This window comes from Prionailurus viverrinus, chromosome C1 (assembly GCF_022837055.1).
Source record: "Prionailurus viverrinus isolate Anna chromosome C1, UM_Priviv_1.0, whole genome shotgun sequence".
Lineage (NCBI taxonomy): Eukaryota > Metazoa > Chordata > Mammalia > Carnivora > Felidae > Prionailurus > Prionailurus viverrinus.
Window position 1 is genome coordinate 168430918 of NC_062568.1, and position 25736 is coordinate 168456653.

Sequence of the window (25736 nt, forward strand, 5' to 3'; positions counted from 1 at the left end):
TCACGAGGGAGGTTGGAAAGTACAGTGTGAGCATGTACCCAAGAACTGGGACTTGGTGAACACAAAGCATTGTCTCTGCCCATCCCTTGATAAAGTGGCCTCCATAAGCCCCAACGGGTGAGGAGAGGTAGCTATATCTCAGCCACATGGCTTGCTCATCAGCTCTCATCTATCTCATCAGCCCTGTGGAGTCTCTCAGGAACCAGTGCCATGGACAGGCTGACCTCAGAGGACCCTGCTGTCCCTATCCCTCTGTGTAACATTCCACCCCAAATGCGGACCACGCTGCTTCCTTTTCCACTATGCTAGAGCTGAGGTTAAATATCCAACTATCCTAGATTTTACCAAAGATTGGGGAAATGATACATGAGGAATAAACAGAGAGTAAGCGAGAGTTGATAGTTTGCTTATTTTTTTTTTAACTGGGTTTATGCGTCCTCAGCCTCGGTCTTCCCTGAGACCACCTGTCTGCCACACACCTGTCCTTCAGCCACAGGTCAGAGGCCTCTGATCTCTACTATCCGAGAATGCCCACACATGTCTTAAGTCCACAGAACATAGGCACGGTGTTTAAGAGGGAGCGGTTAGAGAACGGGATGTGTACATGGGTGCAGGAGAGAAGCTATGCCTCCCTACGTCCTTGCAAGGAAAGCATTTCTCATTCTTAAATAAAGTTTTCAAACACTTGTGAAAAGCAGCTCCCCAAATTATGATTCACAGTTCATGTGCCAGTTGGCTTCTTGGGGAGACCTACGTCTCCTCTTTCCTAGTACTCTGAGCCCTCAAGCATTGCAGTCATGTAGTATTTCTGTGCTCTCAAGTCCAGACCAAGAAAACAAGACCCAGAGAGAGAGAGAGGGGGTTCCCTGCCTGAGTTTTCCATCTGAGGACCCACTTTTCTGAATGATGCGACGTGAAAGCAGTTGATATTGGGAATGATTCCATACTTCCAGGCAAGCCCCATGTCCTTCCCACAGGGGAGTGGCCTTCCTTCTATCTCAACAAAGTAAGCATATCCGAAAACATGTTAATAATTCATCTGAGTGATGCATACATAACGTAACGGCATTAGTGGAGGAAGTCAGTTTCCTTTCAAGAATCTAAAAGGTCGCTACAGGGGCGCCTGGGTGGCGCAGTCAGTTAAGCGTCCGACTTCAGCCAGGTCACGATCTCGCGGTCCGTGAGTTCGAGCCCCGCGTCGGGCTCTGGGCTGATGGCTCGGAGCCTGGAGCCTGTTTCCGATTCTGTGTCTCCCTCTCTCTCTGCCCCTCCCCTGTTCTTGCTCTGTCTCTCTCTGTCCCAAAAATAAATAAATGTTGAAAAAAAATTTTTTTTAAAAATAAAAGGTCGCTACATCCCCAGCTCTCACACTGGTGAAAAGGAAGCAGACCCTTTCATGAGCCCACGTACCTCCCAAGCTAACTTTAGGCATTTTATCCTGAAATAACGTACCTTCCAATCATTATGCACTTTGCAGTTATCATCCCCCATTTCTGCACCGTTTACCCATCCCTTCGTACCTTTCCATCCCTTCTGTCCTCTGCACGGCTACCATCTTCCCTCATAAACATCCTGTTTTACTGGGCTCTGTGTTGCTCACTCCCTCACCGCCTTCTGGGGGCAGCATGGAGTGGGGGACAGAGCCAGAGGGCTGGGTGGATCCAAACAGAGAAGCAGACCCGTACTCCACATAGCCAGGGCATTTGCCTTCACCTGCCTAAGCTTCGTTTTCTTTACTCATCAACTCAGATAACACCAATGATCTCACCACATTGTCATGAGGAATGGCAGAAAATATATGCGGACTCTGTAGCGTGTGGCACGACAGACTCTCAATAAATTTAAGTTCCTTTCTTCCTCCTTCTCTCCCTTTTGAAAATAGTCGGGATATAAATTATACATAAATAAATTACACTTACACTGGAAATCCTCAGGAATGATTCATGGAACCAATAATAATTTTAATATTAATAATAGGTTGCTTCGGCGGTATCATCCTAATTCTGACAATCAATCTACGTGCTCTGGCTTTGTCATCGTACTAACATAGAGTGCTCAAAGTTCACCCTAGAAAGAGCTGGATGTACACGATTTCCCATTTTCAGATATTTTTAAATCCTTTTTTTTTATATCAGAGTACTCAGCTACAAACCATTACTTATGGCACAAAGTATAGGCTGTGTGTTTGCGGAGAAATGAAAAACAGACGTGAATGGAAACGCTGCAAAGCTACAGGCAGTATGTGAGACCGAAAGCAAGCATCAGGAATGTGATGGAGCCTGGGTGGCTCAGGGGGCCTGACTCTTGATTTCAGCTCAGGTCATGATGTCAGGATCGAGGCTTGGAGCCTGCTTGGAATTCTCTGTCTCTCCCTCTCTCTCTGCTCCTCCCCCCACTTTCTGTCTCTCTCCAAAATAAATAAAACTTTTTTCCAAAAAGGAATGTGATGTAAGTACAGATTTCTACTGCTCAGTGTACTAAAAAATGGACCTCGTTGGAGAGTTTGGCACATCATCCCCAGTTATCAAGAGGAGCAAACTGAAACTAGAGCCTTGAGAGACAGAAATGTCTAGAAATATCTGCCAAGAATTTGCCCAAGTCTCTGCTAAGCTTTCTGCTGACTTCTTTCAGACTTGGGTTTGGAAAAAATCGCTCTGAAGAAACCTTTAAGCTTTCATATTCTGTGTTTATTTCAGATTCTGTGTTTCTCTAAAATTTAAATGGTAAAAAACCAGAGTGGTGGTAAGTGTGGACTGCCTGGGTTGGAATGTCTGTCCTTCCACTTGCCAACTGCATTTCCCCAGATTGGTGTTTAACTCCCACGTGCCTCAGTTTCCTCAGCTGGAAAAACCAGGGTCATGATAAGGACTAAATGAAGTGACGTTTTTAAGGGCTGGGGCACTGTTCCCAGCCGGCAGTAAACCAGTCTGTCAGTTATTTCCTTGTCCATGATGAAGTGGAGATCATGGGGAGAGTCCTGGTCTGAAGCTCGAGGCAGGCCACCCAAGCACCTTGTATGTGTAAGAGGATCTCATTCTTCTTTTTCGATTGAGTTATTCATTCCTAAGTGTAATGAGATCTGGCTAAACTTCGATCAACCCCCTGATTTCACAGCCAGAACCCTCCCCACCACGTCTGTACCTTGTATCTCCCTTTTCTGTCTCTACCGCCTCCCCCCCTCCTCCCAGCGTAAGCACATATGAGTTCTGAAGGATCTGCCGCCATGGGATGGGGGCGTATAAGCAAAATGGGATCATTACAGGGAAATCAAACAAAGTCACATCATTTGTACACCCACGTATAGCATATGCATGTCGACACTGACACGGCCACCATGAATTGAGGCAGAGAGAGGGTGGTAAAAGGGGAAGGATATCTTTGGTGCTTATGTAATGCTCAGCACGGTAGAGATGTTCACATGGCACGTAAACCCTTGGGCCAGCACTGCCGGTCCTCTCACCTAGTTTTATAGAAAAGGAACACACATCTCAGAGAGGCTGCATCGTGGACATTCCCGAGGCCAACAGCTAGGGGTAAACTGGGTCTAGGGCCTAGAGGATCATAAGGTAATAAGAGATCCTATGGGGTTCCGCAGGTCCTTAGGCCTGCCTACTTGCAAAACACTCCTAACAGCTACCAATGATTGATGCCTACTACGTCCTATGGCCTTCCATTGAAACTTGTCCTGAACCAGACTGAAAACCACAGAGCTCCAAGTCCTTCCAAGGGCGGGGAAGGGAGACCCTCGAGACCCACTCCCCGCCCCTTCAACCCCGCCCCCTTCAGCCCCGCCCACTTCGACCTCCTCCCCTGCTGCCTCCACCATTGCAAGCGGGTCTGAAGCCCCCCCCCCCCCCCCCCCCCCGGGGGAGTGCTTGCGTTAACAGCAAAGGGAATTTGACAACCCCACTGCCAGCTGTTGTTGGGAGGAGGGCTCCTCATTCTCCAAAGAGCTCCTTCCGTCTTATCATTTACAAATGTATACAAGACTTCATCGCCTTGAACAGAAGGGAGGACAGGGTGAGAGGGAAAGTTACGGTTTTTGGCCTGCGCCCTGTTTCGTTGGAGGAACGGACCTCCAAGCTGGTTGTGAGCAGAGTTGCAGCGTGGATCAAAGGGAGTTAAGAAATCAATGCAGTGAGGTGTGCTGACCACTGATTTTTTAAATTGAACGGCACATCATGGCTCAGAGAAGAATAGAAAGTAACAGCATGATCACGCCCATAGAAGAGTGATTATCATCTTGAGAAGTGTTTATTTTAGTACGTGGGTATGCGTGTGTGTCGGCGTGGAGGCTCATGATGTAGAGGACAGATCTTACGGCAAGTCATTAGTTATTAAAACACACCTAAAAAGCTTACCTAAAACCCATATTCCCAGACCCTAGATTAGAGACGATTCGTGTCCGCCTTGGGAACTTGGACCCTGTATTTTTAACAGATGCCCTGGCAGCTGTGACGATCAGCCAGGTATGAGAACCATGCAGGTGGGCGTTCCTCACCTGCCCTCTCCCTCCTCTCCCCCACCCCCCTCCCTCTCTCCCCCTCCCCCCTCCCCCCTCTCTCCCCCTCAGCTTCATGCTCCAGCTGAGCCCTAACAAAAGAGAAATCACAGAGACCTGCTTCAAGCAGCAACCCCCCCCCCACCCCCACCCCGGGCAGCCCTGAGCTCTTGAGAACTGTGAAATGAGGGTTGGGTTTCCAGCACCAGTAGTCAAAACAACAAAAGCAAAAACCCCTTCCTCCACCCTCCTACTCCACCCCTGACACACACACCAGAAAAACAAAACCACTTTGGCGACAGCCAGGCCCAGGTTCAAACCCTGATCCTTCAACTTACTGCCTATGTGACCACGGTTACAGGGCAGGTTATGGGATTTCTCTAAGCCTCAGTTTCCTGGCCATTTAGGTGAGAATAATTGCCCTTCCCAAGGGTGTGGTAGGATTTAAAGTAAGAATGTATCCATATGCGATAATGTCAGCCCAGCAACAGGTGCTCCACGATAGCAGCTCCCTTTCTGGCCCCCACCACCCCTCCCTGCAAGCTTTGGTACTCTCTGTCCTCTTTGGGAGCCTGAGGTGAAGTTAAGTAACCATCTCAGGGGCGGGGTTGGGCCAAGGCTGTTAGTAACTTACTAAGGGAGATTACCTCCTCCAGCCCAGCCGGAGCGCTAGGTACTCACAGGCGCCCTGCCACCACCTCCCCTCCCTCCCCCTCCCTGTTCCTCAGCCGCTCCCCCGTGCCTCCTGCCTGGGACACAAAGTGAACTCCTCTGTAGAGTGACTGTTGGGCCAGCCTGGGGGAGAGCCACTAGCTATGAAGGGCCAGTTGGTGGGTCTTTGGACAGGGAGGACCCCTTCCCTGCTGCAGGTGCGGGGTGCCCTGCAAAGTTCGGCGGCGGCGGATGGAGGCGGGTCTGCGCCCAGCCTGGGGCCGGGAAGCTCCATCCCCCGGAGAGGGAGGAGCTGCTGCCCTGGTGGGGCAGGTGGGGGGAGCCTGGGCCCAGGTGTGTCCGGGGCTCTGGGAAGTGATTGCTCCCTGGCGGACGCAGGCAAATTAAAGCAGTCTTGGCCCCAGGATACCGCTCTGGGAAGCCGCGTTCGTCTCCCAAAGGATCCGTCGGTTCTTCGGAGGAAGGCCATGGAAGGGGTAAGGCTTGCCGGCTTTCTCTGTGTTCTTTCTAGTGCCCGCCAACAGACAGCGGTGGCAAAGGGCTGTTTCTGCCTCCCGGGGAGAAGTAAACGTGTGGGGCTAGTGCGGTTCCAGAAGACTCACAGGGGCCCTGCTCCCCCGAGCAGGGGGGACAAAAGGAGGGCGTGTACTGGGTGCTCTGCATCGCCTCCCCGACTCTCCGAGGGTGAGGGGACCAGAGGCTCTCCGGATGGTGGCACAAGGGGTCCTGGCTCACACCCCGCCAGCTGGGTTTCTCACCTCTTCCCCCAGCCTGGGTGTACCTGCCTGTTGGCCTTTCTCTGTTTGTTTGCCCTTGTGGACCCGGCCGGTCCCTTGATGATTAGTGGGCTTCCTGGTCAGAGGGCAGGACTGCCCGGTGCACTGCTGTGGCTTGTGGCGTCATTGTGGGCTCTGCTCCTTATTAGCTCTGTGGTCTGGGGCAAGTGAGTTCATCCTCCTGAGCCCCCCGGGTTCCTCGCTCATAAAATAGGATTACTAGGAGAATCACTGGGTTGTGAGATGGTTGGAGGTATTTATTAAACTAGAGACGACCTGTGGGCGAGTGGCGAGCCCACAGCCCAGGTGGACTTCCTCTCCTCGCAGGTGCTGTTTGCAGGCCTGCAGAATCGCTCAGCTCCCTGACCTGTCTTTCCTTCTCCCGTTCTCGACTCCCTTCTTTCCCCTCTTCAAAGTCAGCTTCTTTCCAAGGGGGACAGGGAGCTGTTTTGCTATAGATGTTCCTTAATATACATTTGGAGTCCAGCCGTTTCCTCCTGTGAATCCTGTGGCTTCCCTCCCACGGGTTTGGTTTTAAATGGGGAGAGAGGACCCTTTTCAAAGCTGTCACCTGTCAGAAAAAGCTCCCTTTTGTCCCGCCCTGGCATGAGACTTGTCTCTCTGGCTGAGCAGTCCAGCTAGCTGAGTTTGGAACAGAGTGAGCAAGGGCACGCTGGTACTCCATCTCCCTTCTGAATTCTCTCTCCCTCTAACCTGTGGCCCAGCAACTTTCCAGAAGCTCTTCCCCGATGGAAGAAAGTCAGGCTGAATACATGTACTGTGGTCGTAAGAAAAAGAAACGCTTGTCTCTTTTGCCCTCCCTCATCTACCAAGACGTTGCATGGCACCCACTGTTTGAATTTATCTACATGGACAACACCGTGAGGTCGATGCCTTTTACCCCTTTGTTTATACATATACATGTTTATATCCATACATGTATATATATGGAGGGGGGGGGGATGAAACTGATGGTCAGAATGTCACTTGCTCAGTATCCTACATCTGGTCAGTAGCAGAGCTGGAGCACGGATACAAATACTAAGTGCCAGCTGTAAGCCAGGTATCGCTAGCAAGGATAACAAGAAAACAAGCAGAACGTTAGGCAATTTAGGAAAAAAAAAAAAAAGCAAACACAAAGGGCACTTTAGCTAATGTGGTTATGCAACTTTTTCTGTTCATGTAAGGGGGAAAAATCAGAGAAATATGGGTCCCTTCTCCTCTTAGAGGATTTTGGGGGCGCCTGGGTGGCTCAGTCGGTTAGGCCTCCGACTTCGGCTCAGGTCATGATCTCGTGGTCCGTGAGTTCGGGCCCCACGTCGGGCTCTGTGCTGCCAGCTGAGAGCCTGGAGCCTGTTTCAGATTCTGTGTCTCCCTCTCTATCTGACCCTCCCCTGTTCATACTCTGTCTCTCTCTGTCTCAAAAATAAACATTAAAAAAAAAAAAAAGGACTTTGTTTTATTTTTAACAAGTCAACACAATATTCGTCACTTCAGTCTGTTTGTCCTGGGCACCTGTGCTGTGTTTCCAGGGCCCATTTAAGCTGTTGCAGGTGCAGCAATGAGCCAGCCAAAAATGCTGCCTTTATAAAACCTACTCTAGTGGAGAAAACATATACTGTATGTTTATGACATTATACAATATATATTATATATAATACTATACCTTATATAGAATGTATAATAAATACTATGTAATAACATCTATAATATACATAGATATGTTATACGCATATATTAGGTTGGATCACAGTGGTTCCAATGTAGAAACACAAAGCGGGGAAGAGTGTAGGGATGTCGAGGCAGCAGGTGAGCCTATTTTAAATGGGATAGTTTTAAGAGCAGCTTCCACAGGTAATACTTGAACAGAAACTTGAAGGAAGTGAGGAAGTTGGCCATGTGGATATCTTAGGGGAAAATATTCCAGAGAGAGAGAATAGTGAATGCAAAGGCCCTGCGGCAGAAGCTTTTCTGGTGTGTTCAGGAGTAGCAAACTGTTCAGAATGGCTGGTGTCGAGAAAGCCGAGCGTGGTCAGATCATTGCAGGTCCCTGGAACTTCAGATTTTCCTCTCAGAGGGAGGGAGATCTGAGTGGCATAATAGAATGATCCAGCTTAAGTTTTGTTTTGTTTTTTTAAATGTTTGTTTATGTTGAGAGAGAGGGAGGGAGGGAGAGAGAGAGAATCCCAAGCAGGCTCCAACATGGGGTTCAGTCCTATGGCCCTGGGATTATAACTGAGCCTTGAACAAGAGTAGGAGGCTCAACCGACTGAGCCACCCAGGTGCCCCCAGCCTACATTTTAAAAAGATCACCTGGCTACTGTTTTGAAAATAGATGATGGATCAAGAGTGCAAGCATAGACTCTGGCTCACCAAGCAAGAGGGCATGGTGCCTCAGGCCAGGGTGTTAGTAATGGTGGCTAGAAATGGTCAGATTCTGGATACATCATGAGAGTCGAGTCCGAAGGATTTGTGGAGGGTGGGGGGTGGGAATGAATCATCTGTGACTCCAAGGTGTGAAGCCTGAGCACCTGGGAGAACTTGAATGAGGTGATTTAAGATTAAACAGGTTTTCAAGGAGATCAGGCATCAGTTTTAATCTTTCAGAAGATTGTAGGATGCAGAGAAATAATTTATTGTTTTAGGGCACTCAGTTTTGGAGTGGTTTCTTCTGCATCAATAGATACCTGAACAAGTGGAGGTGCCTGAGTGGCTCAGTTGGTTAAGCGTCTGACTCTGGATCTCAGGTTATCCCACAGTTTGTGGGATTGAGCCCGCAATGGACATCATGCTGACAGCAGGGAACCCTCTTGGGATTCTCTCTCTCCCCCTCTCTCTGCCCCTCCCCCTGCTTCTGCACTCTCTCTCAAAATAAGTAAATATTTTTAAAAAATAGATACCTGAACAATTAGATATCCTTCGGTGTTTTGGCTGTACTAAATGTATCCGCCCCCACCCCACCCCAAAGAAGGCTCAAGGGAATTCTATAAGAATATATTTTGTTACATAGTTTAGGCACCCAGACAGAAAGGTTGAGGAGTCTTTTTCCAAACCTATAGTGAGGTTATACCTCAGTGTACTCCCTCAACCAGGTAAGTTTGCACTTAGTCACACAGTTTTGGCAAAAGAGAATCCTAGCATTTTTGAGCTGGGAATGCTTTTCAGTCGGGATGCTTACAAAATAGTATTTGAGTTTTGATGAATGAGCATTGGAGTTGTAATTGACAGACCAGTATTGATGTTTACTTCTGCTTCTTAATAGTCAAGTGATTTGAGCAAGTTCTTGAAACAAAATGTAGGAGTTGGGAGATTGCTCAAAGACCAAGAGGTCAAACAACTCCCATTTTAAAGATGGGGAAACTTGGGGCCCACTGGGGAAAAGTGGCAAGACATTTTTAATTCTCAAGTTAGCTAACATACAGTATAGTCTTGGCTTCAGGAGTAGATTCCTGTGATTCACCACTAACCAATAACATCCAGTGCTCATCCCAACAAGTGCCTTCTTCAATGCCCGTCACCCATTCTCTGTGTTTAAGAGTTTCTTATGGTTTGCCTCCCTCTCTGTTTTTATCTTATTTTTCCTTCCCTTCCCCTATGATCATCCGTTAAGTTTCTCAAACTATACATATGAGTGAAGTCATATGGGATTTGCCTTTCTCTGACTGACGTATCTTGTTTAACATAATCCCTTCCAGTTCTATCCACGTTGTTGCAAATGGCAAGATTTCATTCTTTTTCATCGCAGGGTAGTATTCGTGTGTGTGTGTGTGTGTGTGTGTGTGTGTGTGTGTGTGTGTGTATACACACACATCTTCTTTATCCATTCATTGGTTGACATTTGGGCTTTTTCCATAATTTGGCTAACAATTTCAAAGGGTTTTTACTTATAGTGCTATAAGCATTGGGGTGCATGTGCCCCTTGGAATCAGCATTTTTATATCCTTTGAATAAATTGCTAGTAGTGTTATTGCTGGATCATAGGGCAGTTCTATTTTTAATTTTTTTGAGGAACCTCCATACTGTTTTCCAGAGTGGCTGCACCAGTTTGCATTCTTACCAACAGTGCAAAAGGGTTCCCCTTTCTCCGCATCCTCGCCGACATCTGTTGTTTCCTGAGTTGTTAATTTTAGCCACTCTGATAAGGTGTGATGTGGTATCTCATCGTGGTTTTGATTTGTATTTCCCTGATGATGAGTGATGTTGAGCATCCTTTCATGGGTCTGTTTGGCAACACGTTTTGTAGCGACTTCCTTACCGTGCAACACATACAGTGGATGCTCCGTGACTGTTCTTGTTAATTTTGATAGTAAACCTGGAGACAGCAGATCACTAGGCCCTACTCTTTGATTATCTGATAGGTGGTTATCAAACCTCTTCTGTGAGCCAGGTCCTCTCATAGAATTTCTCGCCTGTCTATTCTAGATGCCATCTAGTTACTCGGTCTTGCAGGGGAGAATGTCAAGAAAACAATTTGAGTATTAAATGAAAAACAGAGGGATGAAGAAAGCTCTAAGTTTTGATGGGAAGCACTGAGAATGGGTGCCTAACCCAGGTTGGGGTCCATCCCTGGCTCCTTAGAAGAACTAGTGGGAGAGGGGTTGGGTGGAGAAGGGGAGGGAGAAAGAGACAGGGAGACAGAGAAAGAACATGGCCAAATTCCAAGAGGTTCAGATATTGAAGGACTGACTAGCATATGCACTTGATCCTGTTAAGCCAAGAGCACTGCATAGGACTTCACCTCCAAAATGGGGAAAGTGAACTGAATGTCCCCCAAAGTCTTGTCATGCTTTGATACTCTTAGACTGCAGGACTTTCCCAAAGTCACAGGTGGCTTATTTTTTTTTTAAATTTTTTTAATGTTTATTGATTTTTTGAGAGCCATAGAGAGAGAGAGAGAAACCGTGCACGAGTGGGAGAGGGTGAGAGAGAGAGGGACACACAGAATCCAAAGCAGGCTCCAGGCTCTGAGCTGCCAGTGCAGAGCCTGATGTGGGGCTCTAACTCGTGAACCCTGAGATCATGATCTGAGCTGAAGTTGGATGCTTCAGCAACTGAGCCACCCAGGTGCCCCTACCAGTGGCTTATTTTTGACTGAACTGAGTCTAGAACCCAGGTTCTGAATGCCTTTGAAACCACTTAGCAAGCCCTCAAGGACAATTCCAAAGGGTTTTTATTTTTTTGATGTTTTTTTCCTGAACGATACGATTTTTAATGAGTAGTAACTCACAAGACAGGGTACACGTTTAAAAAAAAAAAAAAAAAAAAAGCGGACCAGCCAATGGAGGAGGATGGTGTTGGAAAGGACCGGCTGTTGAGAGCTTGTTCCTGGGAGAGCAGTGTGAGCTGATTAAGATCTGATTGCTGGGGTGAGGTTTCTTACGAGTCCCAGAAGAATTTCTGAGGAGGGGGAAAGGGAAGATGACTCAGGTATTGACAGTTCTGAAAGACTGGCCACATCTCTCCTGTCTTTGCAAAGAACTAGTTGCCTTGAACTGTGTTGTCTAGTCCTCGATGGTAAGGAGCTGAGTGACCGGCTCACCTGCAGGGCTGACCTTGTGCCGGCCGGTGTGATCCCATGTCCCAGACCCCAGGAGTTCGTGACCCTCACATCGAGTCCAGTCCTCCCTGCTCCAGCGTGTGTACCCTTAGTTCTCCGCTGGAGATAGTTCTAACAGGCGAATCCGATCACATCCCTCCCCTGCTGAGTCCTCCTCCGGGCTTCCCCACTCTCTGTGAAGTAGAGCCCGAGACCTTGAGCCTGGCTGACAAAGCTGGGGTGTTCCGGTACCTGCCCTGTGAGCTCCATTCCAGCCTCCTGGGGCTCCAGTCTGGTGTCTTCCACGTGCACACTCTTCCTTCCAGAATGCTCATGGCCACTTCCTCTAAGACCCAGCTCAGGGGTGCCTGGGTGGCGTGGTCTGTTGAGTGTCCGACTCTTGATTTTGGTTCAGGTCATGATTTCTTTCATGTTGGGCTCTGTGCTGACAGCATGGCGTCTGCTCGTGCTTTTCTCTCTCTCCCTTTCTCTCTGCCCCTCCCCCTCCCTCAAAAGAAATAAAATTAAAAACAAAGCAAACCAAAAGACTCAGCTCAGCTGCCACCTCCCCGAGAAGGCTTCCTAGCCCCTTAGTCACAAATGGTCTCTCCTCACCTTGCAAGACCTCAGCCCTTTGAACAGACCCAGGCCCGGACTGGGAGATCCTGGAGAGCGGGGACTAGGTGCTGCTCACAGGGGTGACACAGCCTGGTGCCTGAAAGCAGGGACTCTGAGGCAGCCTGACTGGTTCCACTCCGCGCTGTATCATTTCCTAACTGTTCAGCCTTGAACCAGTCACTTAATCTCTTTGTGCCCCCAGTTACCTCATTTGTAAAGGGACATCATGGTCCCACTTACTTCTTGGCCTCCAGGCGGGGTTTAAATAAGTGAATACACATAAAGAGCTTGAACAGCTCAAAAGGCAGGTAATTCTACACACTAAAGTAGCAACAAGCTGTAATAATACACGAACTGCTCTGCCTTGAATTGTGTGCGATCCTCTCAAAGCCGTATGTGGAAGGCCTAACCCCTACTACCTCAGAAGGTGACCTTATTTTGGAGGTAGGGTCTTTACAGAGGTCAGGTTGTTAGGGCGAGGCCTCATCCAATACAGCCGGTGTCCTGATACATAGGAGGAGTGGAGACAGAGACCCGGAGTGAAGGCAGAGTGAAGGGAAGCCATGGAGAGAGGCCTGGGACGGGCCCTTCCCTCAGCCCTTACAAGGAACCCTTACAAGGACCCCTGGATCTCAGCCTTCAGTCTCCCAACACTGTGAAGCAATCAGTTTCTGTTGTTCCAGCCGCGTGGTCTGGTGTGCCTTGTATGGCAGCCCCACCAAGCTCCTCCATGGACCTTACCAATAAATTAAGAGAATTAATGTGGATACTGGGTGACCCGCCCCCATCGGTCTGGGCGGTGTCTTTCACCGTGTTGTTATTCTGACCCCTCTAAACACAGCTGTGCCTAGCTCTTCTGAGAAGCATTCTGAGAAGTCCTTTTTACCACCGGGCATGGGAAATGGACGAAAGTGACCCGGGGACCACAGTCCCTGTTCCTCCCTGACCACTGACTTTGTGGATTTGGTTTTTCTCACCTGTAGAAATCTCAAAGAGCAGTCTCTTGGGGTGATTTATAAAGATAGATCCTAACATTCTTTTGGCACATACCAAATACAAAGAAGTGACAAAGTAAGGTGCTTCAGAAACGATAATTAAGCAATTTTGGACCCTGATACTGGAAAAAGTCAGTCTTATTGCCTGTGCTTCACTATCACTATTTTCATCTTCTCTGTGTCACAGAAAAGGCAGAATCAGAAATCAAACCCCTATTTGACCATTCTTAACCTGGTTCCAGTTTGTCGTGATCACAGTGAGTGGTGTATCAGAGGTTTTTTTAAAGATTTTTTAACGAGAAGACTTGAATTGAAGTCTGGTCCTTCCGTCCCCTTGTTAGGTGGCCTTGAACAAGTCCCTGATCTTCTCTAGGGTTCAGCATTCCTGTTTCTAAATGTGTCCAGTAATATTTATTTGATATTTTGTCCATGAGAATGACATAGAATAAAATATTTGCTAGTACCATTGAAAATAAAATCCTGTACAGGTATTCATAGCTGTTGATTCCAGCAAAATTTCCCAACCCAAAGTTCGAGCAGAGAGGACCTGAGAATTCAGACCACCTTTGGAGTCCTGCCTCCCCCACCTTTTGTGAACCAGCCATTAGCTCGTCTCAAAGATCAGCATGTGATCTTAAGAAAATCATAGTTGAGGGGTTTTTGGTTTTTTTCTTTAACAATTCGAAGTCCATATGTAAAAACAGAGCAGCATTACTTAAACGTTTAAAGGATCAACACAGAAGTGCCGTATTCCACACCCCGAAAAAGGTGCCCATGGGTCTCCTGTCTTTCTCACGGTGCTGTTTCCGAGCACACGCACAGGAGCCTTGTCTCCAGGTTATGCTACGCAAGAGGGAGCACTGCCTCGGGAGTCTGCAGACCTCCGCCTACATTTAGTCCCTGCCACTCATGCCTGTGTGCCCTTAGGCAAATATTCCATCTCTGAGACTGGGTCTCTATCTCACTTGGCAATTAGGAAGTAATGAATGAGATGACCGATCGGGAAAAACACCTAGCATCAAACGTGTCCATGCAGGGCTGATGGCTCAGAGCCTGGAGCCTGTTTCCGATTCTGTGTCTCCCTCTCTCTCTGCCCCTCCCCCGTTCATGCTCTGTCTCTCTCTGTCCCAAAAATAAATAAACGTTGAAAAAAAAAATTTAAAAAAAAAAGGGGCGCCTGGGTGGCGCAGTCGGTTAAGCGTCCGACTTCAGCCAGGTCACGATCTCACGGTCCGTGAGTTCGAGCCCCGCGTCGGGCTCTGGGCTGATGGCTCAGAGCCTGGAGCCTGTTTCCGATTCTGTGTCTCCCTCTCTCTCTGCCCCTCCCCCGTTCATGCTCTGTCTCTCTCTGTCCCAAAAATAAATAAACGTTGAAAAAAAAAATTAAAAAAAAAACAAAAAAACAAAAAAACGTGTCCATGCAACCTTGCTCTCGTGTGCCAGGTAGTCCCTTGTGAGCTCAACAGTGGAGACCTTGAAAGCATTTGGGATGTTTCTGCCTCATTCTGACTCTGTGTCATGAGCAAAGGACTTTAATCCCTGGTTCTGTAATTCTCCAAAACAAAGAAAACACACAGGGTTGCTGGAAGGGTGTTGGGTTGGGTGGGGGTGGGGAGAGGGTAGATGGGCTAAATGGGTAATAGGCATGAAGGAGGGCACTTGGTGGGATGAGCACTGGGGGGTATACGGAAATGATGAATCACTGGGTTCTCCTGAAACCATTATTACGCTCTATGTTAACTAGCTTGGATTTCATTAAAATGAAACAAACAAACAAAAAACAAAAATAAATTGCTCGTAGACATGTTCACCAACTCTGTGCTCTTAATTCCCCTTGATGCCCACCGCAGTGTCATGCTGAGTGACTGCTTTGTTGAACTAAGGTCCCTAAAAGGAAGAAAGTATCCGTGAAGGACCCACTCTTCCAGTCCCTGCACCTAGATGTGTTGTTTCATTTAAACCTCACAAGTGACCTGCAAGAGAAATTATCCCCGTTTTAGACAAAGAAAGAAGTTCTTTAAGGTTGCATGCTTTCCTCATTGTTATTAACAGCAAACACTGAGCACCTATGTATGTTGGGCATGATCCTAAGTTTTTTATATGTATCAACTTCACAGCTGCTCTAGAGAAAGCACTGCCTTTGAGAGAGACAGAGAGGTTGTGTAACTTGCTGAAGGACACACAGCCAGTTGGTGGTGATGTTAGGAGTCAAACCCAGAGCTGAAGTGTTCAAGGGCACTCTCTGCAAGAGTTTGTCTTCCCCTAGAAACTCCTGGATAGTGGTATCCTCCTACAGAAGGCACAGAGTTGGCATAAAAAGGAGATGCCTTCTTACACACCAAAGCCATGAAATGCAAGGACACCATTTCCCTGAGTTTCTGCTTGGAAACACAGGTGGAGTGACATAGAACGTTCGTACTGTCCCTCAAGCCTCTCCTTCAGAAAAGACCTCCCTTCAAGGCGTGCATTCACGATGAAAACCAGTGATAACTCTCCCAGCAGAAAAGCAGAGCCTGGTAACATCCTTCATCTAAAAGGTTGTTCCAGAGTATAGCTACAACTGTTAGAATACTTCCCAGTTAACTCCTTAAACTACCTACAGGTCAAGGTGTTTCTCCTTACCTCAGGGGCGGGTATAAACCTCCCATAGCTTTAGTAGTGCTGAAGACCTTTCTGTTGACTTCTAACTTTGCAAGACTGGAGTGGGCAAGCATATTCAAATTCTAGACTCCCTGTTAGGAAGGTTTACGGGTAAAACCCTGTGATCCACTGCAACCCAGGAATACAGTGTGGACCTGGGGGCTGTGAGGGCTGAGAAGAAATCTCAGTTACTGCCTTTCTTGGCCACCAGCATGGGGTGAGAGAGAGCCATATCCACACAGGAAGCTGCGTAGTATAGGTTAGGTGCGTGGATGAGGCTTCCAGAAATTCAAGTTCAAACTCCACCCCCTTCAGGGCATTAACTCTAAACATCAAGTCTCTGGTCTGAAATCGTAGAGTAATAGCATGGGGGGATAACTTATCAAGGTCGTCCAAAGATTTACATGAAATGCCTTTTTCTCATTCACTTCTTCCTCTGAGGCAGGTGGAAGAAGTTCTGTTTCGAGAACCAGTCTTGGCCTTGGCAGTATGTCTGTGTGACTTGGGGCAAGTCTTCAGAGTCTTCACCTATAAGACGGTGTGTTGAGTCAAAGGTTATCCGTTAATTACCACTCTGAGTGCGTGCACTGAAAAACTTTATCCCTGGCAGCAAAGGAGATGTCTGGCTCACGGGGAAGTCAATAAGATGAGTGATGTTTGTTTTATTTATTGGTAAACCCACGGCTTTACTCCAAGTGGAATTTGAAACCACTCATGGCTTGTCTCCGTGTTTCTTGATGCTTCTCTGGCTCAAACTGTGGTAGGATAGTACTGCGTGACTAACACCCTCAAGTCAAACGTTTGGTTCACATTCTGACTCCATGACTTGCGGGTTACGTGTTGAGTCACTGGGTGCAGAGCTCCTCCCACTCCTGTTGGGCATGTAGCGTGTGTGTATGCGCGTGAGAGACCGTTACGTGAAATCACTGAGATTCTGGTATATCTAGCCACTATATACCCCAGAGTGTTTTTTTGCAGAGCACGTATGTTCATTTCCTATTGTTGCTGTAGGAAATTACCACAAAGTTGGCAGCCCAAAGCACTGCAATATCATTCTCCCACGGGTCTGGAGGTCAGGAGTCTCACGTCAGTCTGCAGGGTTGCGTTCTTCTAGAGGCTGTAGGGAAGAACGGGTTTCCTCAACTTTTTCAGTTCAGAAGCCATCCACAGTCATTGGGCTATGGCCCCTTCCTCCAGCTTCAAAGCCAGCAGCGTAGCACCTTCCTTTCTCTCTGACTTCTGCTTCTGTCCTTATTTCTTCTAAGACTCTGACTTTCCTCCCTTCCTCCTATAAGGACCCTTAGAGTTATATTGCACCCACCTACATGCTCCAGGAGAATCTCTTCATGTCAAGAACTTTAACTCCATCACATTCCTAGATCCCCTTTGACCACGTAAGGTAACCTGTCCCCAAGTTCTGAGGATTGGGGCAGGGACAACTTTGGAAGGGGGCATTGTTTAGCCTCCCACAGTCCTAGACTACCATGACCATTATTCGCCCCAGTGCTGTCTTGTTTTTCAGAGCATGTGTCCTAGTTGTTTAAAAAAGAAAAGGAAAAGTGTGTAAGTAGCTATTTAATTTCTCCCACTCTGGATCATAAATTCCACAGAAGAGAAAGTGCCTATTTCTTACTCACTGTTCTCTCTCCTGATGGCTTAAATGGTTAAACACAATGATGACAATAGATGATGTTTTTGGGGCTAGGCAATATGCTTAGCCCTTCCTGTGAATAATATACTTTAATCTGTACAACAGCCTGGCAAGAATATGTAACATTACTGTTCCTGTTTTCAGGCAGAGAGACTAAACTTAGTTGGGTGGGTGGGGCCACCCAACTAAGTGATGGGTCCAGTAGCTCTACCCAAGCCTATCTGACCCCAGAGATCTCTTAGTTAACAGACGTTGTACCAAGAGCCTATGAAATAAAACCTAATTTAGACCTCCCTCAAACTGCTAAGAGTTTAATAGGAAAGATGTACAAAAGTACTATAATAAATGCCATGGGACAATTATTATGTAATATGGACAGTACCGTATGTTCAACTGACTGAGGGAGCAGACAGGAAGAATGTTTTAAGAATGTCTTCACCTGGGACACCCGGGTGGCTCAGTCGGTTGAGCGTCTGACTTCGGCTCAGGTCATGATCTTGCAGTTTGTGAGTTTGAGCCCCCGCGTCGGACTCTGTGCTGACAGCTCGGAGCCTGGAGTCTGCTTCAGATTCTGTGTGTGTGTGTGTGTGTGTGTGTGTGTGTCTGTCTGTCTTGCTCTCTTTCTCTCTCTGCCTCTCCCCCACTCACACTCTCTCTCTCCTTCAAAAATAAATAAACATTAAATTTTTTTAAGAATGTCTTCACTCAAGTTGGATGAATCAGAGAAGGCTTTCCCAAGGGAGATAATTTTTTATTCTAGTTTTGAAAGATGAAAAGTGTTCACCAGACAACAAGGGGTAGAGTGGGAAAGGCATTCCAGGCATACAGAACAGTGTATGCGAAGGAACTGAGGCAGGAAACAGCATGGCATGTCTGCGGATAAAGGGACAGTGGCAGAAGAGGAACGTGGAGACCCTCATGTCCCTGCTGAGGACTGTGTCCTCCACACAGCACTGGAGAAGTACAAGGGTCAAGAGTGCATGGTGGCTGGTAGGAAAGATTCCCTGGGGGCTGAGTTAACTAAGCCCTTCTCCTCATGTTGCTTATGAGCCAGAGGGTATGTAGTTAGAGAATTGCTTCATTTCAACGTTTGAGATAGAGGGTCATAGAATCATTACAAAGTCTTGCTTTAAGCCATCCCCCTCTATCCCCCACACACTCGCCATGAGGTTTATTCATCCACTCATTAATTTAGTGTATGTTTTTTGAGTACTCTCCATGTGGTAGGTGCTGTGTGAGACACTGACATCCCAACTCCTTCTCTTTGGTAAGCCAGTTCCAAGGGTTAACTGAGCTTTTCCATCTGGAAAATTCTTCCCTGTCAGCTCCACAGCATTTATACATACTCAAAGATAATATCTTGAGTCTTTGTTGGATTCTGGTGGGTTTTTTTTTTCATTTTTTCTAAAAATTAGACTTAATGTTGAATATTCCAACTGCCTCAAACAGTGTCTTATCCCAAGACACTATTCTTTTAAAAATTTATTTAAATTCAAGTTAGTTACCATACGGTGTAGACTTGGTCTCAGGAGTAGAATCCAGTAATTCATAACTTCCATATAACAGCCAGTGCTCATCCCAAGAAGTGTCCTCCTTAATGCCCATCACCCATTTAGCCCATCCCCCCACCAAACACCCTCCAGCAGCCCTCAGTTTGTTCTCTGTATTTAAGAGCCTCTGTTTTTTTTTTATTTGTATTCAGAGTATTGTCATATTTCATTTTATTTGATACTCATAAGAAGAACCTCATGAAGTAGACAGGACAAATACAATTATTAGTATTTCAAGTATTACCAAAAATGGGATTTTATATCTTCAGTTGGTCAAGAATTTGTTTTCTCGGGTCATGATAAGTTCTGCAAGAAATAATTTCTATACGGTTGTATAAGATTGTGGTTAACAAATTTCATGTATGCATGTTAACTTGGTCAACGTGATTTTGTTGACTGTTTGCTCTGACCAGTACCAAGCCAGACTCGCGGATTTCCTATCCTTACCACAAACTTGTAAAACCATAAGGGATCCTATCTTATAGATGAGCAAACTGAGGCTCTACGAAGCTGAGTGACTTCTTCAAGATCAGAGTGACATATAAGTACTCCAACCCTGGATTGGTTCCAGTATTATTTCTATTTTCATTTTAGCCTCAATGAGTCAGAAGCTTATTCTTCTTGAGTACCCAAGGTTATACATCGTAAAAATCAGAAAGCAAGAGTACCTCCTCCTTTTCATCTTTCTGCTCTCAAAGCTAAGTAATTGCCTATGATTGTTTTCTTTCTCCCAGCATCATCTGATATTAAAGCCTTATTATTTCTTCTTGTCAGTTCGCACACACACAAAATCTCATTTAATGTTCCATGCAGCCATGCATTCTAGTCAGCAGAGCCTGACTCAATCTGCCCTTCAACTATTTTGGCTGTTTACCACAAGCTGGTATCTTTGAGCTGAGTAAAAAAAGTCTGACCCGGCACCCATAAGATCAACTCAAGACTATATCCATGTAGTTGATGTCTCAGGTTTTTTTTTCCTTGCTAGGTACCCCAATGTGTTTTCCATATTTAGCTGACCGTATGCTAAGAGAAACCTCAGCCTCCAGGAGTGAGTAAAAATGGGCTCATGGATGGAGTTCAAGGAAACCAGCGCTAAATGCTCGAAGGGAAGGGCCTGTGTTGCTGTCCATTGTTCTGAACTAGTATTGTTGGCTTGGCTGGGTACAAGGTGGGAGAATGGAGAGAGCAATGAGGGAGAGAGGGCAATTTCATAGGGTCATTTCACAAAGTGAGTAGGACCAAGCAGTAGACTAGAATGAAAGCTCCAAGAAAACCCATGGATACTGCACCTCAGAAGAAGAGGGAGGCCAACATGGAAGCATTTCTATTATTGGCAACTCAAATGGCCACCTGTCAGAACAGGTGGAATTTTTTCTATCTGAGACCATCAGGCCAATTCTGTGCATGTTTCCTAAGTGTGTACTCATTGTCACAGATAATCATTTCATCATATTCAAAATCACCGTGATCCTCATCAACATCGTTATCCCTCTCCTCCTCCTCATCTGTCTCATTATCAATATGCCAACTGTCCTTATCAAAATATCATTGCTGGGGGCCTCCTTTGTGCTAGGCACTGGCCGGCATTGATGTCTATGGCAGTTCTATGATAGGAATAGTTGTATGCCCATTTTATTTATCAGGAAATAGGGGACAGTGAACTGAAATAGCTTTGTAGAGACAGAGCCTGAATTCATAGAGCTAGGATTCTAATCTAAAATCTTTCAACCCCAAAGCCCACATTCTTTATTGCTGCCGGTGAAGTAGCTCTTAGCATAGGGAAGAAGGGGAAAAATGTGAGAGACAGTAACATTGTTACAAACACTCCAGTTGAGAGAGCACCCGGGCTCCTGGAACACATGGAAATCACCACCTCTTGCTGCATACTTGATGGAAGGCTTCCACAGAGACTTGCAACGGAGCTGAGTGAAGCAAGACAAATATTTTTTTGGTCCATAAAAAGGAAGAAGAGCATTTGAGGCAGAGAGTGAAATGTGTGCAAAGGCATGGAGGCATGCAGTCCTCCAACAAATACTTAGTGTCTTCCCTGATCCAGGCACTATGTTAGGAAACCCAAAGGTGAATAGGAGACAGAAGAGTGCATTCAGTGCAGTAGATGAACCTAGGGGAGATAAGAAGGAAAGCTTCTAGAACCATTAGTATTTAGAGGGGAAGGTGAGAGGAAAATAAACTGTTAGTAATATACCTGTATTGTACTTTACAATGTATCTTCACATGCCTGGATCGTGACCTAGTACATAATAGGCACTCGATTAATGAATGACTGACTGAATAATTTGTTGACCTTTAAAACAACCCATTTGCTGGTAAGCTCCATGAGGGCAGAGAATACTTGGTCACCACTCTTCCTGCCTGTATCTGCAGTGGGGCCCCTGAGTCACACAAATCCTGGGGGAGCAGTTCACGTGGCAATCTGTGAGAGTGATCTGTGTGATCACACAATGTGTGGCTCGTGTCCCTCCAGATGTGCAACATGGTGGGGTGGGTTCGTGTCTGATTTAGGGGATTAACATTTGTTGACCGAATAAGGTAATGAATGAAGAAGAAAGGGGGGAAGGCTAGACAGAGATGACAGTTACTCTTGCAGGAAGCATCCGGTAAGTCTGGGATCCGTTATCCCTTCCACAGGGAAGATATCTATAGTGCCTGCCTGCCTCAACACCCATCTAGTGAGTGAAAGAGCCAAAAGTGGATCCTGGGACCCTTCTGGTCAATGCTTTTCTACCACAGCACACAGTTTCTCTGTAATTTCCATCAGTTCAAGGTTCCCCCCCGCCAAGAGGCCAAGGGTGCTTCTTTCCTAGGAGACAGTCGGGCTGCCAAATGCGGCACTAGCCCCGCACGGCTGCTGCCCTCCCAAGGTAAGGAAACTGGGAGCTGGTGCGATGCCTTTCCCAGGGATGGCCTGCAAGTAATTGCTGCTGTAAGTGTCCCTCACGAGTGGCTCTGGCTTCTCTAGCTCTTTTTCTTAAAAAATTTTTTTTCAACATTTATTTATTTTTGGGACAGAGAGAGACAGAGCATGAACAGGGGAGGGGCAGAGAGAGAGAGAGACACAGAATCGGAAACAGGCTCCAGGCTCCGAGCCATCAGCCCAGAGCGTGACGCGGGGCTCGAACTCACGGACCGCGAGATCGTGACCTGGCTGAAGTCTGACGCTTAACTGACTGCGCCACCCAGGCACCCCTTCTCTAGCTCTTTGAGTGAAGAAGATTCCGAGCTTTGGTTAGGGGATTAACAGAATGCACATGTAGAAAGCACAGACTGTCAGGCATCAATTTTGGCTGAAGAAGTTTCGCCTCAGATATAAGGACTTGGGAAGGCTCTTCCTTTGCATTCTTGGACTGTTTCCAGGCACCAATTGAGGCTGTGGTGGTGTGTTGGAGCTGGGGGAGGGAGGGCAGAAGGCCTCGTTGGAAGTTTATCGGCTCTCCAGTTGTGGACCAGTGACTTGGCCCCTGCAGCTGTAGTGTCTTCATCCGTAAGACAAAGCCCATCACTTCTCCGTTGCCCATAGTGAAAGAGGAAGCAAGACGATGTCTGAAAAGGGACTAACCCAACGTGGGAGAATGGGAAGAGCTTGAGTTTTGCAGTCAGACCTCATTTTTTATTTTTTTTTAAAGTTTATTTTTATTTATTAGAGAGAGTGTGCCAGCCGGGGAGGGACAGAGAGAGAGAGAATCCCAAGCAGATTCTGCACTATCCGTGCAGAGCCCCATGTGGAGCCCAAACTTACGAACTGTGAGATCATGACCTGAGCCGAAACGGAGACACCCTGGTGCCCCAGGCTTCGTTTTTAAATCCAGATTTACCACTTCATAATGAGGCAACTTCGACTAGCAACTAATGATAATAGTTATCTAGCATTTGTATAAAATCTGTGTAGCAAGCGCTGTGGTTTGCCCAAATTAACAGGCAACAACAGTGTAAACGTGTTAGTGTTTGTTAGTGTTGCCATGTTATTGACAAGAGCCAGGGAATGGAAGTAAGGTTCAGCCCCCCTGGCTGACAGTGAAAAGGCCAGGATCGGAACGCTGACTCTGAAGTCTACGGCATGGTTTTTAATCTCTAAGCTAAGCTGCTTGCTCTCCGAGCCTGTTTGCTTAGCTCTACAATGAGGATAATAACACCTGCCCTGCCGGGTTGTCAGGAGAATCTGTGCTTCGATGTGCAAAGCACCCGTTGCAGTGGTACAATCTCAGTGAATGGGGTGCAGGTGGGGGGGGTGGGGGAGGATGGCACTACGTGACAAGAGTGACAGTGGCACGCCAGGTCTTAGAGATGATGCCCATTTCCGTGACTGGAGAAGGAAGGTACTGACCAGACAGAAGACCAGACGGAAGCTGCTTTCTCTTATTTAAAAAACAAAGTGAAACAAAAACATCTATCACCTGTAAAATCTGTCCCAGTTGCCTTTGGAGTGGTGTCTTTGAGTTCTTTGATGGTTTCTTCCTGCAACTGGGACTCAAACGTGAAGAGTGAACCTAAGAAATGAACGTGGCCGTGCTGGCTCAGGAGTTTACATCATAAGCTGGAGGGTGAAGGCAGTGAGGTGCTGAAAGGAGTTATTCAGCCCTTCGCTTTTCAAATTTCAGTAAATCACACTTGAAATAAAACTGTCATGAACCCAAAGGACACTGAGCGACTGTTCTGTTTAGGGCTCAAGAGGGCAGCGGGGAGGGCAGGAAGCCTCTTCAAATAAGGACGCCCTGATGTTTCCAACTTGCTGGTAACAAGTTTCTAGGGAAGCCTCCCTGTTCCTGCCCCAAATTGCAGTGCTGAACGAGCGGGGGGAGTGTAATGGGGAGGCTGGATGGGGGGGTAGTTTGGAGACTTTCCTGTGCATACAGATCGTCGGGGCTGACTCTGGGACCTTCTCCTCAGGCTGCTATGTCTACCTGGCGCCCCTTTGAACTTAGCATCTGAGAATGTGTAACCTAATTTGTCCTCTGAGACCCTCACCTGTACCACATTTCAGTATCTTGGAGCAATATCTGGAACCCAAGTGGTCTTTTGTTGTTGAGGGAGGTTTTGTTTTGTGATTTCCTAAAAGGCATTATGAACCTTGTTGGTTTCAAACGAGTCATGATCCACCACCCCCCACCCTCCCATGCCTGAGGGTTTCATGTCTTGATTGAGGGGATTTCGAGACTGCAAAATACCAATTTCTAATTCACCCTGTGCCTGTATGGTCTGCGAAAGTATTTTGAACCATAAAAGGCAAATGTGTGTTAAGTTTGTTTTTAATGGCTTGCAGGGCCTTTCAGCAGACTCAGGCTGGTTTTTCTCCTTCCCCATCTCACATTTCAACCAACTGTGGACCCCACACTTGGCAGGCTCTCTCAGGCCTCCGGTCCCACAAATGTCTCCTCTGTCCCAAGTGCCCCCCAGCCTGTTCTCCACCAGTGACTTTCTCCAGGAAGGTCTTTGTGCTCCCCAAACCCAGTTAAGTGTCCCTCTTCCCACACCTGGTGCTGCCTTGTCACAGCCGTGGCTGTGGGGACCCGTTGTCTGTTTCCTTGTCCGTCTTTTCCGTGAGACTGTGGGCTCCATGACGGCAAGACCTGTGTCTGTCTTCTTCACTTATGTGACCCATCGTAGGCATGCAACAGAGAATTGTTGGATAAATTTGGGAGCAGACCAATGAAAACCTGTCACTGCAGAAAAGGTGTGCTAGAGCAGAGTTAATTTTAACATCACTGACCCCCGTCCTCGGAGCCACACCGAGCAGCTTGTGCATCATGCTAGCTACCAGGATGAGGCCGTGCACGCTCCTCTCTGCCACTTTTCTATAAATGTAAATTCACTCCAAAGTAAAAAGTCTATTCTCTCTCTCTGTCTCTCTGTCTCTCTTTCTCTGTCTCTGTCTCTCTGTCTCTGTCTCTGTCTGTCTCTCTCTCTCTCTTTCTCTCTCTCTCTCTCACACACACACACACACACACACACACACCCCACAAGCTTTGGCATCAGGGCTGAGTTCCTTATGCTTGGCTCACACACTCATTAGCCACATGAAACGTGGATGCAAAACGAACAGATCTTTTTCAAGATGTAACAAGAGGGGCACCTGCGTGGCTCAGTCAGTTAAGCGTCCAACTTTGGCTCAGGTCACGATCTCGTGGTTTGTGGGTACGATCCCCGTGTCGGGCTCTGTGCTGACAGCTCAGAGCCTGGAGCCTGCTTCTGGTTCTGTGTGTCCCTCTCGCTCTGCCTCTCCCCTGCTTGTGCTTGCGCCCTCTCAAAAATAAACATCTAAACATTTTTTTAAAAAATGTTAAAGGTAAAAAAGTTTGAGCCCAAATTAAGATAGCCTGGGATACACAATCCTCACACACAAGAGAGTGCTCAGAAAAAGGAACATTTGGTGCAGGGTTATATATATGTTTTTCTTTTTACATAAAGAGTTACAAATCATCCTGAGCAAAGACATTCCAGAAAGTTATGGACTTTATCTTATGCTTTTAGCTTGTGCAAGGCTGTATGACTTTAATCTTATGGGTTTTTTCTTATGTTTATGTTTGGAATGCTCCTTTTTTTGTTATTTTTTTTTTAACAGAGTAGATGTACAATGTGTGTTCAGGGCAGAAATAGAGTCCATGCTTTGAGGTTTTGCTGGGTCATTTTGACCTAGGTAAACGTAGAGCTTCCCTAGGAGCCCTTGGAGCAGGGCCCATAAACAAGAAAAGTTAAAAATTTCCTCTACTGTATCAGACCTAACCAAGGTTCAGAAACTCTGATCCTTGGTTTTTCCTCCTCTGGGGCACAGCTGGGAAGCC

At 46.9% G+C, this 25736-nt stretch overlaps 1 protein-coding gene across 1 annotated transcript in view; it reads left to right on the top strand.

Moving 5' to 3' along the window:
- The first annotated feature begins 5316 nt into the window (after positions 1–5316).
- FYB2 (FYN binding protein 2) overlaps positions 5317–25736 on the top strand; it is a 129107-nt gene continuing 108687 nt past the window's right edge. The window contains exon 1 of the mRNA XM_047870744.1: positions 5317–5649. Coding sequence (XP_047726700.1) covers positions 5317–5649 — 333 coding nt within the window. The remainder of the gene's footprint in view (positions 5650–25736) is intronic.